This window comes from Macrotis lagotis, chromosome 1, assembly GCF_037893015.1.
Source record: "Macrotis lagotis isolate mMagLag1 chromosome 1, bilby.v1.9.chrom.fasta, whole genome shotgun sequence".
Classification (NCBI taxonomy): domain Eukaryota; kingdom Metazoa; phylum Chordata; class Mammalia; order Peramelemorphia; family Peramelidae; genus Macrotis; species Macrotis lagotis.
Genome location: NC_133658.1, coordinates 21,018,790 through 21,034,495, shown reverse-complemented (window position 1 = coordinate 21,034,495; position 15,706 = coordinate 21,018,790). Strand labels below are relative to the sequence as shown.

The window sequence follows — 15,706 nt, the reverse complement described above, 5'->3', positions numbered from 1 at the left end:
AACAAAGTAATTAAAGCTGTATATGATAATATGAAAAGATGCTCCAAATCATTATTGATTTGAGAAATGCAAGATTGGCTAAGATGACAAAAAGGGAAAGGGATCAGAGGATTGGAATGTTAATGCACTGTTGGTAGAGTTGTGAACTAATCCTAATTTTGGAGAGCAATATGGAACTGTGCCCAAAGAGCTCTAAAATTGATCATACTCTTTATTCCAGAAATACCAATACTTAAGGCTATATCCTGAAGAAATCTTTAAAAATGGATAAAGTCCTACATGTTTCAAAATATTCGTAACAAATCTTTTTTTGTAGTGGCAAGAATTGAAAATTGGGAGGGAGAAAGAGATGCCTATCAATTGGGGAGTGGCTGAATAAGTTATGGTATATGAATGTTGTTATTCTATAAGAAATCATGAATGATTGGACTCTAGAGGAGCTTGGAAAATTACAGGAGCTGATGCTGCTCAAAGGGAGCAGAACCCAGCTTGGACAATGCTGAGATAACTGTTATGGACAATGTCATCCACATCTCGATGAAGAAAATAATTACAAAATAAAGCAAAACCAAACCAAATTAAAACTCTTATAGAATGTGAATAAACACTGTATTCACTTTTAAAAAATTTCTCTTGTATTTTCCTAACTATTCCATGATTTTCTTTCTTTTCCCTTAGTCCTAATTCCTCATTTAGCAAATGACTAATATGTAAACTTGTTAAACACAATTGTCCATGTACATTGTTCACCAGAGAATTGGTCTCTGATTGGGAGGGGGCTGGGAAGAGAGGGTGGAAGAAAATTGTGTAACTTATAAATATGCATGTGGATGAATGTTGAAAAACTTACGAAATATCTATAAAAACATAATCATATTATTAGCTTAAAGCAGTATCATAGATTTAAGACATGATTACAAAATTTATTTCCATTTAGTAACATTGATCTGTGTCTTTGGTCTTAGTGGAAAAACTATTCAATTTGTCTTTCAGAGATGAGTATAAAATACCATTTACCATTCAGAAAACTGATCAACTTGGCTTAAATAATTTTTTCCCTCTAATTTATCAAACCTGATATAAATCTAAAGTTTAAGTTGCTTAATTTTAAATCTTGCTACATGTTTCCACTTATTTTTCATATTCATAAGAATATCAAAATCTGTGAATAAAGTCTAGAAATAATGAGATATGTCCAAAGCATCTTAAGCTTTCTGGGAAACACAAGCATTTCTCCCAAGTAGAGAGCACATCTGTACAGGTGTGGAAATCTTCCTGGTTTCCTCCTCTTGTTGAGGCTCAAAAATTCCATCACTATCCTGAAATTCCCATGCTGGATGTTTGGTTAGCTGGCAGAAATGAGAATCCCTAGTTCTGTATTCCTGCAAAATCAGAGTTGCATTTTAAAGCTTATCTACTTCTGTGAACACCTTTCTGTACTTTTTCTTTATCTTTCTAATTATTTTGCAGCCACAGGGCTGCTGCAGATGGTCCTCAGCTTCCTCTAGTTTGTTTTCCTGCAGACTCTGAAACCCTCCTCAGATCTGATCTTCTATCTTTTGAACTAGCTTTAGGACAACCATTGGATTGTTTCCTTGACAATAGCAAAACTCTCCTTTCCCTGGTTAGAATGGAACCTTCAAACTTTTAGACAGGTTTTTTTTTTGAGTTTGGATTTGAACTCAGGTCCCAGAAAAATTTTTTTTACATAGTTTCTACCCTTCAGTTAGAGCTAATACTGAAGCTATTACCTTGAGAAACCCTAAAGTTGATTTACCACGATAGATAATTGAATATCTAGAATTACAAAAAAGAAATTTAAGAAAAAAATTTTTAAAGAGAAATTTAAAATGTCACTTACACACTTAGTCACTTGCTAACTTTGTGATTTTGGACATTTCAGTTTCCTCAACAGGAAAATGGGGATAATAATTATCTAATGATAAGAGGAGTAAAGGAGGCAGTACTTTTGGAAACTTTAAAGTTTCTGAGGAAATGTTGTTTGTTGTTTTAGAGTAATTTAGAAATAATTGGAAAAATATATATAGAACCACTTTTAAAAAAGTAGTATTTCCCCTCATTTCTCCTTTCCCCAGCCACTTATTTAGCAAACATATCCATGTTTTTTGGAAAATAGGATTTTCTTTAGATGGACATGAAGTGAAAGTATTTATCAACAAAGTTTTTCAATGTTAAGGAAGGAACATGACTATTAACAATTTTTGTATTTATAGATTAGAATACTGAGGTCCACAAAGAAGTGACTTTCCCAAGGTAATGTGCCAATTAATTCTTGAGGTTGACTGTGGCTTGAAATAGGAACCCCTGACACTAAATCTGTATAATTTGTTCATTAAAACAAACTGACTTAATAAGTACTTAATAAAAATGATAATATACTTTTCCTATTACTAATTACAGTTAAAACTTAAAATATGTATGTATATATGCATGTATACATGTATATATTTTGTTTGTTTGCATATCCATGTATATGCATATTTGAGTGGATGTAAAAATAGTTTTTTAATTATAATAGAAATAAGCATTATCAATAATAAAATGGTAAATTAAAATGGAAAATTTAGATACCTTCAGAATTGCTAATAAAAATCTAACAGATGAGAATATTAAAAATCTAAGAGGAAAAGGGAAAGAGTTGGAAGTTCTAAAGGGAACTTCTCAAATTATAGTTAAGCCTCAGGAAAGTGTAATACTTTAACAAACAGAAATAATTGTATTTTTTAATTGAATATTTGATAGTTGAAAAATATGTCAAGATTAAGAACGTTTCATTTCCTCTAGTTTAGTAAAACTGAGGAAAATTTTAGTAGGCATATGAAATATTCTTTATAGTAAATGTAAATGAGCTTTTACCATTCTAAGAACAAGAATAGTACAATAATTCAAACAAAATCCATTTTTATTTTGTTTATAGGAAAGACATTTAATGTAAAAAAAAATAGACCTCAATCTAAATTTAGCAGGTTGATCTAAATATGTGAAGCTACTACATTTTCAAAAGAATCAGGAATGGGCAGTTTTAGTTTATGACAAAATAGAATTCAAATTGAAGAACACTGAAGGAAATAGGCAAGACTTTCACTTAAATGTAAGAAAATAAGGAGTAACTTAAATCTCAGTTTATATGTCTTAGATACCTTTGCAGTTAAATTTATTGAAGAAAGGTTACCAGCAATAAAAGGAGCAGGCAAAAGTATATTTTAGTAGGGGACCTCAATTCCATTAATGGAATATAATGAAACAAATACAAAGATTGTTAGTAAATAAATCACAGTTTTGATTTGTTTAGTTTAATACATTGAAATTAATATAAATATTAGAGAGAAAGAGTACAATAAAAGAACTTTAACAAAAATTTAAAGCATAGAGAAGCCCTATGTCAATTAAAAAATGCAGAAATTACAAAAGTTATCTTTTTCAGTGTTTTTAATAATTCTTTAGGACAAAATTTATTACATTCATTACATTTTCATTTACATGCTTTGTGACTTCCATAAAACCCATTATGTTGTATTTATATAGCTTTATACACTTTGTTGTTACTTTATGGATAGTCCCTAACCTGGATTTAAGAGAGAAATTAGAATTTCCACGTCAATTTTCAGAGTTAGCCTGAACTTTTCCTATGTACTTTATTGGTCCAGTTACCTTATTTAATGATAGACCCTCTTATATGGGTTCTGATATTTGGTAATCTTAATGGTATAGGCAAACTTGAGGATAGTATTTTTATTTCAAGAGATCTACCACTTAATGATATGGAGTGGGAAATGTTGAAAATCTGAGATGCCAAAAGAAAAATTGACTCCACTTTGTCAGTGATGAGTGATGCATTAAAAACTCCATCTATCCATCATAATTGGGGAATAGAGTGATCTGGTTGGTTATGTATTTGAATTAATAGTATCTTATAAATACTAGATGGTTATTGTGAATTATCAGAGAATTAGTTCAAATGATATATAAACTATATAATTTGAATGCTAAGTGCATATCAGAATTATCTAAGGAGGTATTCCAGAGTCTTTTTTTCTTCATGGCCATTATTATTGACATGAGTAGTAATTATCATGGGGTCATAGATTGTATGCATAGGAGAATTAAAAAAATAATTTTAAAAGAATAAAAATTTATGACAGAAAAATCAAGTCTTCAGAATAATATATAAGAACTGCAGTCCGCCTTGTCACCAATGATCTCTCTTGAAAATAACTTCTCTTGAACAGAATACTAGAGGGTTCTTAGAAGAGATTTATTTTTAGAATGCTATAAAATGGAACTTATTTATGCTTCAGCTTATTTAGCATTTTTGGATATGCTTAAATATAGATAGTATTCTTACCAAATTTGTAAATGGTCTAAACCTGGAAGAAATAATTCATATTGACTTGTAGAATCATGTAGAAAACGTTGTTAAGAGTTAAAACATGGAACTATCTTATAAAAAGAAATCAATATTTATTTTAAAAAAGTGTTTCCAATTCATTGATTACCCATTGATTTCTAATGTAAAACTATCTTTGTTATGTTAATGTGTTTAAGTAGTTTTATTATAATAATTTCTAAATTTTTGAAAAAATTCAGCTAGCTAAATTAATAATTTTCATTTTTTTAAGTTTTTACAAGGCAATGGGGTTAAGTGGCTTGCTCAAGGCCACATAGCTAGGTAATTATTAAGTGTCTGAGGTCGGATTTGAACTCAGGTACTCCTGACTCCAGGGCCAGTGTATCCACTGTGCCACCTAGCCGACCCAATAATTTTCATTTCTTTTGAGTGTTATCTGTTTATATTTTTTAACCACTTATCTTTGGGAAATGAATGTTAATGCTAAATTCATTTCAATTCCCACATTTTGACAGTTGGATTTTTTTCAATAACATTTTTAGCAAAGACTTTTCTCCCAGTGGGTTTCCTTTTTACTATTTGATTCTTTTTGTCATGTAAATGCTCTTCATGTATCTATTTTTTCTGCTATAATTTGTATCTTGAATAATAAGTTTTCAGGTATCTAGGTGGCACAGTGGATAGAGCACTGGCCCAGGAGTCAGGAGGACCTGAGTTCAAATCCGACCTCAGACACTTAATAATTACCTAGCTGTGCGATGTTGGGCAAGTCACTTAATCCCATTGTCTTGCAAACCCTCTCCCCCAATAAGTTTTGCACCTTTCCATAATTGCAATAAGTTTATAGATATTTGTATCATTTCCTATATTTCTCTTTAATACCAATATTTTTCTGGCATATAGCCATGAGTCATAGAACAGAACAATTCCTAAAGAACTGAAAAGGGAAATCAGGTGGAGAACAATGGAGAAACATAGGGTAGGTGTGAGCTGACACTGACATGAGAAACTTCACAGAGAAATGAGAATAAAGGATGTTATCAGTGAAGTGTTTGATAGAAAAAGAATATAGATTGATTGGTCATTTAGCAAGTGGGAGATACAAGAGATGGCTTCCCTGAATGAATGCCCCACTTATGTTCTCATAGTTAAATGAAAAAAAGCAAGCCAGGCCTCTTGGATGTTGGACTTCCTGTGAAGCACTTGAGAAGGATCTTGAAAAGATGGATGAGTTGAAATTTGCATTAATGGAAAGAACATCCAGATTGATTAGATCACAGATCGATTTTGGTATTTTAAAATCAATGGCCTCATTGGAGTGTATTGTGGGATATGACATGAACTGTCTTATACTCTTTAGTTTTTCCAGTAGCTTTTATTGATTTATTTATTCTTTCCTTCTTTTGTGATATTGGATGTATAAATCATTAGTTTATTATATATGTTTCCTTCTAGTTTTGAATTCTCAGATCTGTTCTATTAATCTATTTTATTTACTTATCTAGTATGATAGAGTTTGGTTGTGGATGATTTAGTAAGAGTCTTCTAGAGTTATAATAACACCCATTTTATGTAGCCAGTGCATGATTTACAAAGTTTTGTTTTCTAAGTTATTTGAGCCACAGAATCTTCATGTTATTATCCCATATTTGACAAAGGAAGACATTAATCTTTAGATAGTTTATTTGCCTTCCTCTTACAGTCAGTGTGCGTGAGAACTACCATTTTTCAGGCACTCGAAAAACATGAGACAATATTTTTCTTCCTCATGAATAGACCAAAACCGTTTTTCTCTATGTCCTTCTCCTTTTTCCTTTATAGTTTCCTTCCTTCCTTCCTTCCTTCCTTCCTTCCTTCCTTCCTTCCTTCCTTCTTTCTGAGGCATTTGGGATTATGTAACTTTGCCAGGGTTGCACAGCTAGTAAGTATCTAAGGTCATTTTTGACTCTAGGCTAGTGCTCTGATCCTCTGTGCCCACCTCTCTACCTCATTTTGTGTTTTCTTTTTTCATTCATTGTACTGTGATGCTTTCTCTCCCTACAGCTCCACTTTCCCTATTGCCCTACAAGCCTTCTGGAAGTGCTGAAATGTACTATGTTCCAAACTCAGCGGAGCCCCTCCAATATCCTGCGACCAGATCAGAGACCACGCTTGAGAGCAGCCACTCAGGTAGTGTGTGAATCTGTGGTTTATATGTTAGCCATCTGGGATCAAGTGTGAAAGTTAGAAGTACTTTAGTATTCTTTGTACAGTTTGTTGTGGGAACTTAGTTATTAAAAAAATCCAAACTGAATTATCTAGACAGTTGTTAATGGATCATTTCATTGTTTGGGTTTTGTCTAGGAAAGAAACTTATTTTGTTTTATCTCCTAATTCTTGTGGTTCTGCTCTGTTCTTAGCTGAGAAGCCATTAGAACTTTATATCTTGCTTTGAATAGACAAGACTTTGAAAAGGTAACAGGTGATTGGGTTCTATCTACTAAAGTCATCTCACTCTCATATTGTAAACATGCCTTTAGACTTTTGTCCCATTTACAAGTTCACTTTGTCCAACATGTGTAGATATAAATACATCATCACAAATGAAATGCAAGGTGTGCTTAGCACTGAGCAGGCCAATCTCTGGGGAGATATGGAAAGGAAGAACAAAAACGGGTTTTCTGCCCTCCAGGAGCTTAAATTCTAATGGTAGAGGCAACAGGATAAGAGGGAGGTCATCTGTCAAAGGCACATGCCGGGATGGTGAGGTCAGTGATTTTCAGAAAAGTGTCATGGTTGTAATGAGATGACGGAGCTGGGGGATACCCAGATGGCATCTGGGACTCACAGTTTTCTCTCCCTCTGCTGTGATGATTTTCTTTGACTCTGATTTTCTGATATTTACTGCCCCCCCACTGGCCTCTATCTGAAGACTTGGGCAGTTTCTCTGGAGCTCTCCCTTCTCCCCCTCCACCTCCTGGCTTCCCTGGCTCCATTCCTGAAGACTCAACTCAGTTCAAATCCCTCAGCTCCCTGAACATTTTGGCTCGGAATCTCCTTGGGGGCAGAGACTGTTATTTCCTTTCTTTGCCTGGCACTTAATGCAGTTTCTAGTATCTAATATACAATATTTGTTGCTGACTGACCACCTGCATTCACTTCATTTCAAGTAGATACCCGCATAGCCATATTAGTGAGCTCTTGATTACCCAACACTGCTCCATATATCTCACAGTATTCTTGGAACTCCCATCATTGACCCTTCCCTTTTCTTTACTTCTTTCTTCTCCTACAGTTTGATCAAATGCTTTGATGATGTTTTTGCTCATCTATTTTCTTGACTGGCTCACTGTGCACTCTAGCTAGCCTATATTTCCTTTCTCTGTTTCTCAGACTGATGATCTATCTGTATGGGATTGACTAATGATATCTTCGGTGTCAGTCAGTGCTTCCTCTATTTCCATAAATAACAAATCCCTTTAACTTAAGGAGATGGGTTGGGGAATGGCTGAACAAGTTATGGTTTATACATGTTATGGAGTACTATTCTATAAGAAACCATGAATGTTTGAACTCTAGAGAAGCATGGAATGATACAGGAACTGATCCTAAGAGAAGGGAGCAGAACCAAGAGAACATTGTACACCTTAACAACTCCCTTGATGGATGCAGCTTTTCTCAGCAGTTCAGAGAGCCAGGACAACTCTGGGAGACATATTTTGGACAATGATACCCATCCAGAGGAAGAAAAACAAAACAAAATAAAAAGAATCTGAATGAACACTACATTCACTTTTTAAAAAATTTTCTCATATGTTTTTCTTATGTCTTGGTTTTCTTTCTTTTCCCTTTATCTTAATTTCTCATGCAGAAAACGATTAATCTGTAAATGTTAAATACAAATGTGTATTATGATATTTGCCACTGAGGGGAGGAGGATGGGAAGGGAGGGTGGAAGAAAATTATGTAACTTAAAAATATGCGTATGCATGTGGATGAATGTTGAAAAAATTTCATAACAGGTAACTGGAAAAATAAAATATCAATTAAAAAAAATAACTTAGAAGGGTCTTAGAGAGTTGCTTTAGCCAAAATCTGCTGCTTTGTTTGCAAGATGAGTAAAGAAATAGAGAGCAATGATCTGAATGAGATTGTAACCTGACCCAGGTATCCTGAAAGACCTAGTCCATGGAAAGTAGAGGGGTGAAAAATTGCAGGATGTGGGACCTGAGAATTTTCATGATTTTCAAAAAAAAAAAAGGAATGTAGTTTGCATGCCAGTGTGCCTGACTTCAATTCCTTACATAAAAATTATAGACTCTGTTATTAAGGAACAGTTGGGTAGTGAATGTTGAGACAGTGAGGCAATGATTACAGAGGAACGGCTTTAAGGTCTTGTAGGGTATTGTAAGACCACTTCATTTCCTTGTTTGGCAGGAATGCTGATTGAAAAGATTTGAGGAATGTTCAAGTTAAAGTTTATGTGGATTTAGCAAAACATTAAATAAAGACCTCTGGTATGAGGGACTGTCAGCCCTTTTCAGGTCTACTTCTGCCTTTGGTGTCTCCCTGATCCACTGAACTCTCACTTGTGGCTCCAAGAACCTATAATGTGTGCAGCTAATGTGATGCCATAGCATTGGCAAACAAGCTAAACCAGCTTTGAGTCTCAGACCGACCTGTCGGTGATTTAGGAGGTTGTTTACTCCAAGCATGTGGATACTTTCTCTGACAGAATGGGTGGATAAAAACAAATTGTTCCAGCTGAAGCAGGTGCTATGGAATGCTTAGAGCTTGTTTAGATAGCAAAGACACCAAGGTCATCCACTGCATCTCAAACAATTACCAGTTGTCCTTTTAACTTTGTCTTTATCTTGCTTTTTTTGGTTTTCAGAAGAGAGAGGGAGTCTGATAACCTTGCCCAATTCTGCCTTGATTTATCCAGTTTATGTGTGAATCAAAAAACATTACCTATGTCTTTTTTTTTTAAACTATCCTCCAAAGTCTTGTGACAAGCCCAAGTGACAAAGCAGCAGATGCAGATCTGGGAGGTAGTTACCACCTCATACACAGACAGCCCAAGCAAGGTGATCATCTTCTCTCTGGAAGCAACCCCTGAGTGTCTGAGCAGCCTTTTAAGAGTCTTACTGTCCACCCCTAATATGAGGAAGGGGCTGGATGAAGTGACCTCAGAATTGTCAGCTTCACCCCACTCTGGTGTGTTTCATGGATGAAATCAGTACATGTGCTCATAGACAGCATGAAGTCCAGTAGACCTGAACAAGATGGCAAGAAACTTAACAGGCATTGCATTTAAATAACAGCCTTTAGTGAAACAAGGCTAATAAATGAAGGTCAGCTCATGAAGTTGGAACCAGAGATCCGATTTTCTGGAGTGGCTTCAGTGAAAATAAGGGTTGTGAAGCTGGCATAGGTTTTGCAATCAAAACCAATCTAATCAACAAGCTTTGTACCTACCAAATGAACTGAATGACAGACTTATGAAAAACATGGCAAGGAAAGTGCCATGTTACCATCAGACCCTGGGATCAAAGAAAAATTTCATGAAGACCTGGTTATAATTGACTTTAATATAATTCTGGATGACTGCCCAGACATGGCCAGGAGTCTTTTAGAGAAATGAAGTCAGAAACAGCAGCAACAGTGGTCACTTACTATTGAAAACTTGACCTTCTCATCACAAACACTGTCTTCCACGTACCTAAATGCAACAAAACTTTGTGGATGCAATCTTACAGCAAAGGTTGGCATTTACTAGACTTTGTACCATTATGAAAAGAAGAAAGATAGGATGTGGTAGTGACAAAGCTGTGAAGCAGAGTGCTGGACTGATCATAGACTGGTCCTCTCTAAACTGCCCCAAGGGCCAAGGATTACCACAGACTTAATGTTAACAGAGTAGAGCTTTCTCCGAGAGTGAGCAATTTGTTGCTAACTTGGGGGGGGAGGCTGAGTCAACACACAGTTGGCAACAGTGGAGCAGAAAAGGTGCGGTTAGTTTCCAGAGATTTGGTATACAGCATTGCATTTACTCATCTGGGCCAGGGCACTCACAAATGTCAATTGGTTTGGTGAAAATGATGGGGAAATTCAGAAACTACTTCATAGGGTTTATCAGTTTTTACCAGTTCATCTGTCTCTAAGAAGGCAGCATTTAACTCCCATCAGAAGTCAAGTGAAAGTGAAGCTTGAGGAGATGCAGGATTTTTGACTTAGTAAGAAGGCAGATGAAATTAAATTTTAGTAACAATCAAAATGCTTTTATGATTCTCTGAAGGTTATTTATAGAACAAAAACCTGTGGTACATCTCAGCTATTCAGTTATGATGGAACCATGTTGTTTGTGGCAAGAGAATGTTATTCTCCGGGAGTTTAAGGATACCTCTGTTGAACATCTGAAAGGGTAAAGAAGATAAATTGTCCTGTGACAATCATGGTGGGCTGAGGGGTGGGGGAGGGGGGTTGTCTTTTATTCATTGCTGTCAAGATTCTTGCCAGTCGTCCTTAATAGAAGGCTGATCCTTCACCTGGAAGCCAAGTGTGGCTTGAGAAAAGGATGAGGAATGGTGGATATGCTGTCTTACAACTCCAGGAGAAATGCCAGGAGCAGAACAGAGTCTGCACACAGTGTAGATCAGCCTTTGATACCTTCAGTCATGAGGACTTAAGGAAAATTATGTCAAAAGTTGGTTACCTGGAGAGGTTCATCAGCATTGTCTATCAGTTTCATGGCACCATGATTGCCTGGGTTTTAAATAATGGATGAGGTGCCCATATTTTCCCAGTTACCAGTGGAGTGAAACAATGCTATGTGCTTGTTCTCAGATTTTTTAAGCATGGTGTTTTTTAACAATGACAGAAGCCTTCAACAAGAATTAAAATGGCATAAGGTCTGCTCCTGAACTGATGATAAACTATTTTACCTGAAAAGACTACAAACCTAAAGCAGAGGGGTAGAGTTGGTGCCTATTTTGTTCATAGCTGATTGTGCACTTAATAGGGTCTTTGAAGTTGAGTTGCATCAAAGTATGGCTCAATTTTCAGCTGCTTATGCTAATTTTGGCCTGTTAACACCAAGAAAACAACCACTAGCCAACACCATACCATTGATATGTAGAACCATTACCGAAAATGGAGAATACCCTGTGTGTTCATTGCTGGAAAATTGTACTGCCAAGGTAAATAACTGAATAACAGCAAAATTGTTTACCGTAAAGTTACTGTAGATATTGAGATACTCCAAATCTCATCCTGGAATAAGAAATGAGTATTGAGGAGTTAGAAAAGTTGAAAATGAGGCTTGAATTGATTCTGTTTTGAAGGTTTTTTAAGAGGAGAGGAAAAAAAGGAGGGTAAAAAGGAATACTCTAGTGTGCAAAGGAACAAGCTAGTTGAACTTTTTTCATAATTAGTGTCTACAAGTTTACCAGCATGGAGGAGTGGGGAAAGTGTCTAATGAACCTCATTCTTCTCCCAAATAGACAGTGTAGATATACATCACAGTCACTAGGGAAATGTATGGGCATCAGAAAAGGAGTGCTATGGAAAAAGACTGTTATTCAGATAAAAAGAAAAGGAAACAACTGGAAGCCGGTGGGATAGTTATTATTTTGGGGAATGGCTGAATGCATTGTGGTCTATGAATTATGATGAAATAGAAGGATGCTTTAAGAAATGAAGGAAAGAGATACTTTAGAGAGGGGACTGATGACAAATAGGTAGCAGAAACTGGAGAGCAAGGACAACAACATGGCCATGAAGATGGCTTTTTAAGACCAAAGAGCTTGTCTGCAGAGACCCCATATGATAGTGTGCTGCCTACCTCCTGTCAGGAAGGAGGAGACATTTGGTTTGGTGTGTGGCCTCGGTGCATTTGTTAGGAGGGAGTGATAGTGGTTGTTCTTGTTTTTAACTAGTAGGTGGGGGTAGAAGAAATTGAAAGAGGGGTAAAATGAGGAGATGGAAAAGAGAGAAGGTCCATCAAGACATTTAAAAGGTGGCCCAAAAAATCTAGAATGAAGCCCAGGTGAGCAGGACTGGCTTAAAGAAATGAATTGGATTTATGTAACTTTAAAAGAAAATCAAGGGGTGGTATTGAATCAGATTCATAGCTTCCTATACTGTATTGTTTTTGTTCTACTTTGTGTCTAAAATGCTCAACTTTTTTTTTCCTCTTTTGGTCATTAAATTTGGGATAATCTTTCTTTCTCTTTCACTCTTTTTTCTTTCTTTCTCTTTCTTTCTTTCTCTCTCTCTCTTTCTTTCTTTCTTTCTTTCTTTCTTTCTTTCTTTCTTTCTTCCTTTCTTCCTTTCTTTCTTTCTCTTTCACTCTCTTTCTCTTTAGCTCTCTTTCTCTTTTGCTTTCTTTCTTTCCTTTCTCTCTTTCCCTTCCTTTCTCTCTCTCTCTTCCCCCCCCCCCCCCATGGGTCTCCCCTTCCCTCCCTCCCTTTTTAGACAAGGGAGAGTTAGAAAAGGATCACAGCCAGAATTTGAAAAGGAAGTTGTGAGTTGATCACTTCACATGAGTTGAAGTGACCAACTTAGCTCACAAATTATGTCAGAAGGCATTATTTACATTGGATGGGAATACTTCCCAATCCTCTTTTACTGTCATTTTATTTACTGTGTTTCTGGTTCCTTTCTTGTTGTGTTGAGCTGGTACGTTCTCAGATACTATAGAGAATCACTTCTTCATTTTACTTTGCTCCTCTTCCTCCTCCCTCTATTCTCTCTTGGGAATTCAGTTAGTTAGAAATATTGGAGTATGGAAATACATTTAAGAAGAAAATTAACCAAGCCTCGATTTATTTTTTGCTTTTTTTCTACTTTTCTCTTATAATGTGTGATGACTCAGTCCTTGCAGGTCTTGTCCCTCACTGTGTTCTTGGTGTTCCTTTCCCTTCCACAGGCTCCAATGATGCTATTGCTCCAGATTTCCCCACTGATGTTCTGGGCAAAAGGGATGAGAATGTATCCAGTACTGTCACCATTAAGCACAAAGAGGGCATCTACAGCAAGAAGACTGTGCGTAAATCAGCCTGGACTGAAGAACGAAATTCCCCCCAAGAAAAGATCTCAGGTAGGTGGGTGGTTTCAGCTTTTTTTGCCTTTGATCTGTCCTGGGTTCAAATTTCCTGTTGTTGCCAGGTGCCTTTTCAATTCTGTTTTGTGCTTAAACTAACTGAAGCCCCTCTTGGACAAGTGATAGATGGAGGGGCAGCTGCAGAGTCCAGAGGGCCCAGGTTCAAGCTTTCTGTATAGATGAACCTGGATGAGTTACTTTACCTTGTAGTGCCCCCAACTCTGACCCTATGGCCTAGTCAGCCCTCTGATCAAAGAGTCTAATTTTTTTTAACATATAGTTTTGTGTAAAACCCTTGAGATATTTCATGATACCTTTGAGGTACTGCATTAATTTCTTTATTGCAAGGGCAATGCTATCAGACAACCTTTACAAGTAGAGCAGGGGTGAGGAATGTCTGGCCCACAAAGGCTGGTGAAATCATTGTTCTTTGTTCTGGCACAGCTGCAGCAACCACAGCGGGACTCAAAATTCAATAAATCTAGGAGCTTTTTGGGGTTGAATTAACTAAATGTTTGACCAAATATTAGGTGAATGATGTTATAAGTGTCTGTGACTCTTGGCAGAAAAAAGGTTCTCTACCCCTGCAGTAGAGCATTAGTTCATTGTGTGTGTTTCAGAAATCATAATCATCAATCAGTCTTGATGAAATAAAATTGCCTTATGGATTGCAGTTCTGTAGGTAATTGATGTGGTGCTGGGAAGCACTCACGAGGATCAAATGAGCTAAGCTTGTACTGGTGTTAGGTTTCCATGGCAATAACTTGTGAGGGTCCTTATTCTTGCTTTCTCAGCACAGTAATAGATTTAACTTGGTTAGAGTCCAGTACTGACTCCTCAGGACCATAAACCTGAGATAAGGGGACTATTCATTTAGAAATTATGCTTTGATGCAATTAAGCTTTCTATCTGTGCATGGGAAAAGAAGGAAAAAAAAGGATAATTTGATCCTTGGCAGAGCCTAGAATAAAAATAAGCCTATCTCAGCATGCCACTTATGGACTTGCTTTAGTGGCTCCATGTGGTGGCATCAGTGATGGCATCAGTGTCGCATCTTAAATATGTTTATGAATAACCCTGTGAAAAATCTAGTTTCCAATGGAATACTTTGCATGCCTGGGTATGATTGATTGTTGGTCATCCTTAAATATGATGTTGGTAGAGTAGAGATGCGAAACTTCATGGAACCTGAGAAGGCCTGGTCTATGCTTCTGTCTTTGAAGAGTAGTGGGACTCTGTCCACAGATGCACGCTCTTCTTCTGGTGAGACAGATTTTTTGAGTTTCTGTCCATGGATCTTGGTTGAGTCTTGTATGGGTGTTGGGATGTTGTCTCCTCCTTTAGTTTGGGAGCTCCTTGAGAACAGAGGTGTCCCCAACACTTAGCATATTGTCTCAAATAAAGTAAGTGCTTGTAAATGTAAGAATGTTAATTATCCAGTGGACAGCTTTTCAAAATTTATCTGGGGTTGTTTTTAGATAAGATCTATGACCTGGTGTTAGCCCCATGTTTGAAATCTTTCAGGGGTGGTATGCTCAGCAGGCAAAGCCTTCCAGGAACCAGCTATTCCTACATTTAATGATCAGGTGTCCCCTGAAGATTCTAATGCAGGTCAGAGCCTGGCTAATCTAATTACACAGCAAGGGTCAGTTTTAGTCTGCTAATCTCATTATTGAGCCATATACATATATATATATATATATATATATATATATATATATATATATATATATATTTATATACATACTATCATAAAGGGGGGGAAGTGTTCTTTTTTTTAGGCTTTTGCAAGGCAAATGGGGTACAGTGGCTTGCCCAAGGCCACACAGCTAGGTAATTATTAAGTTTCTGAGACCATGAGACCAGATTTGAACCCAGGTACTCCTGACTCCAGGGCTGGTGCTCTATCCACTGCACCACCTAGCCGCCCCAAATGTTCTCTTTTTAATTGTGTTTGTATTATATGTATAGTATTTGTTTAGTCATCACTCAACATTTGAGGGGGTTAGGGGCGCAGGACCCCTATAAATGTGAAAAGCTGCAAATTACTCTAGGCACCTCCCCAAATCTTTATTTGTAATCATTTTCATTTATTTAATTTTATTTATTTAGTGCACAAAACAAATAAACCAAGTAAAACAACCCACTACACCCATACAAAGTTGCTGTTTCTACATGAGCGAGATTAGCATCTCACACACTGCAGTCTTCACAGCTCATGGTGTAGCTATGGCATCTCCTTCATGGATTTCCTT

General features: G+C 36.5%; 1 protein-coding gene across 1 annotated transcript in view; it reads left to right on the top strand.

Moving 5' to 3' along the window:
* ALMS1 (ALMS1 centrosome and basal body associated protein) overlaps positions 1–15,706 on the top strand; it is a 114,678-nt gene that overhangs the window by 76,965 nt on the left and 22,007 nt on the right. The window contains exons 10-11 of the mRNA XM_074195575.1: positions 6,413–6,538; positions 13,278–13,448. Coding sequence (XP_074051676.1) covers positions 6,413–6,538; positions 13,278–13,448 — 297 coding nt within the window. The remainder of the gene's footprint in view (positions 1–6,412; positions 6,539–13,277; positions 13,449–15,706) is intronic.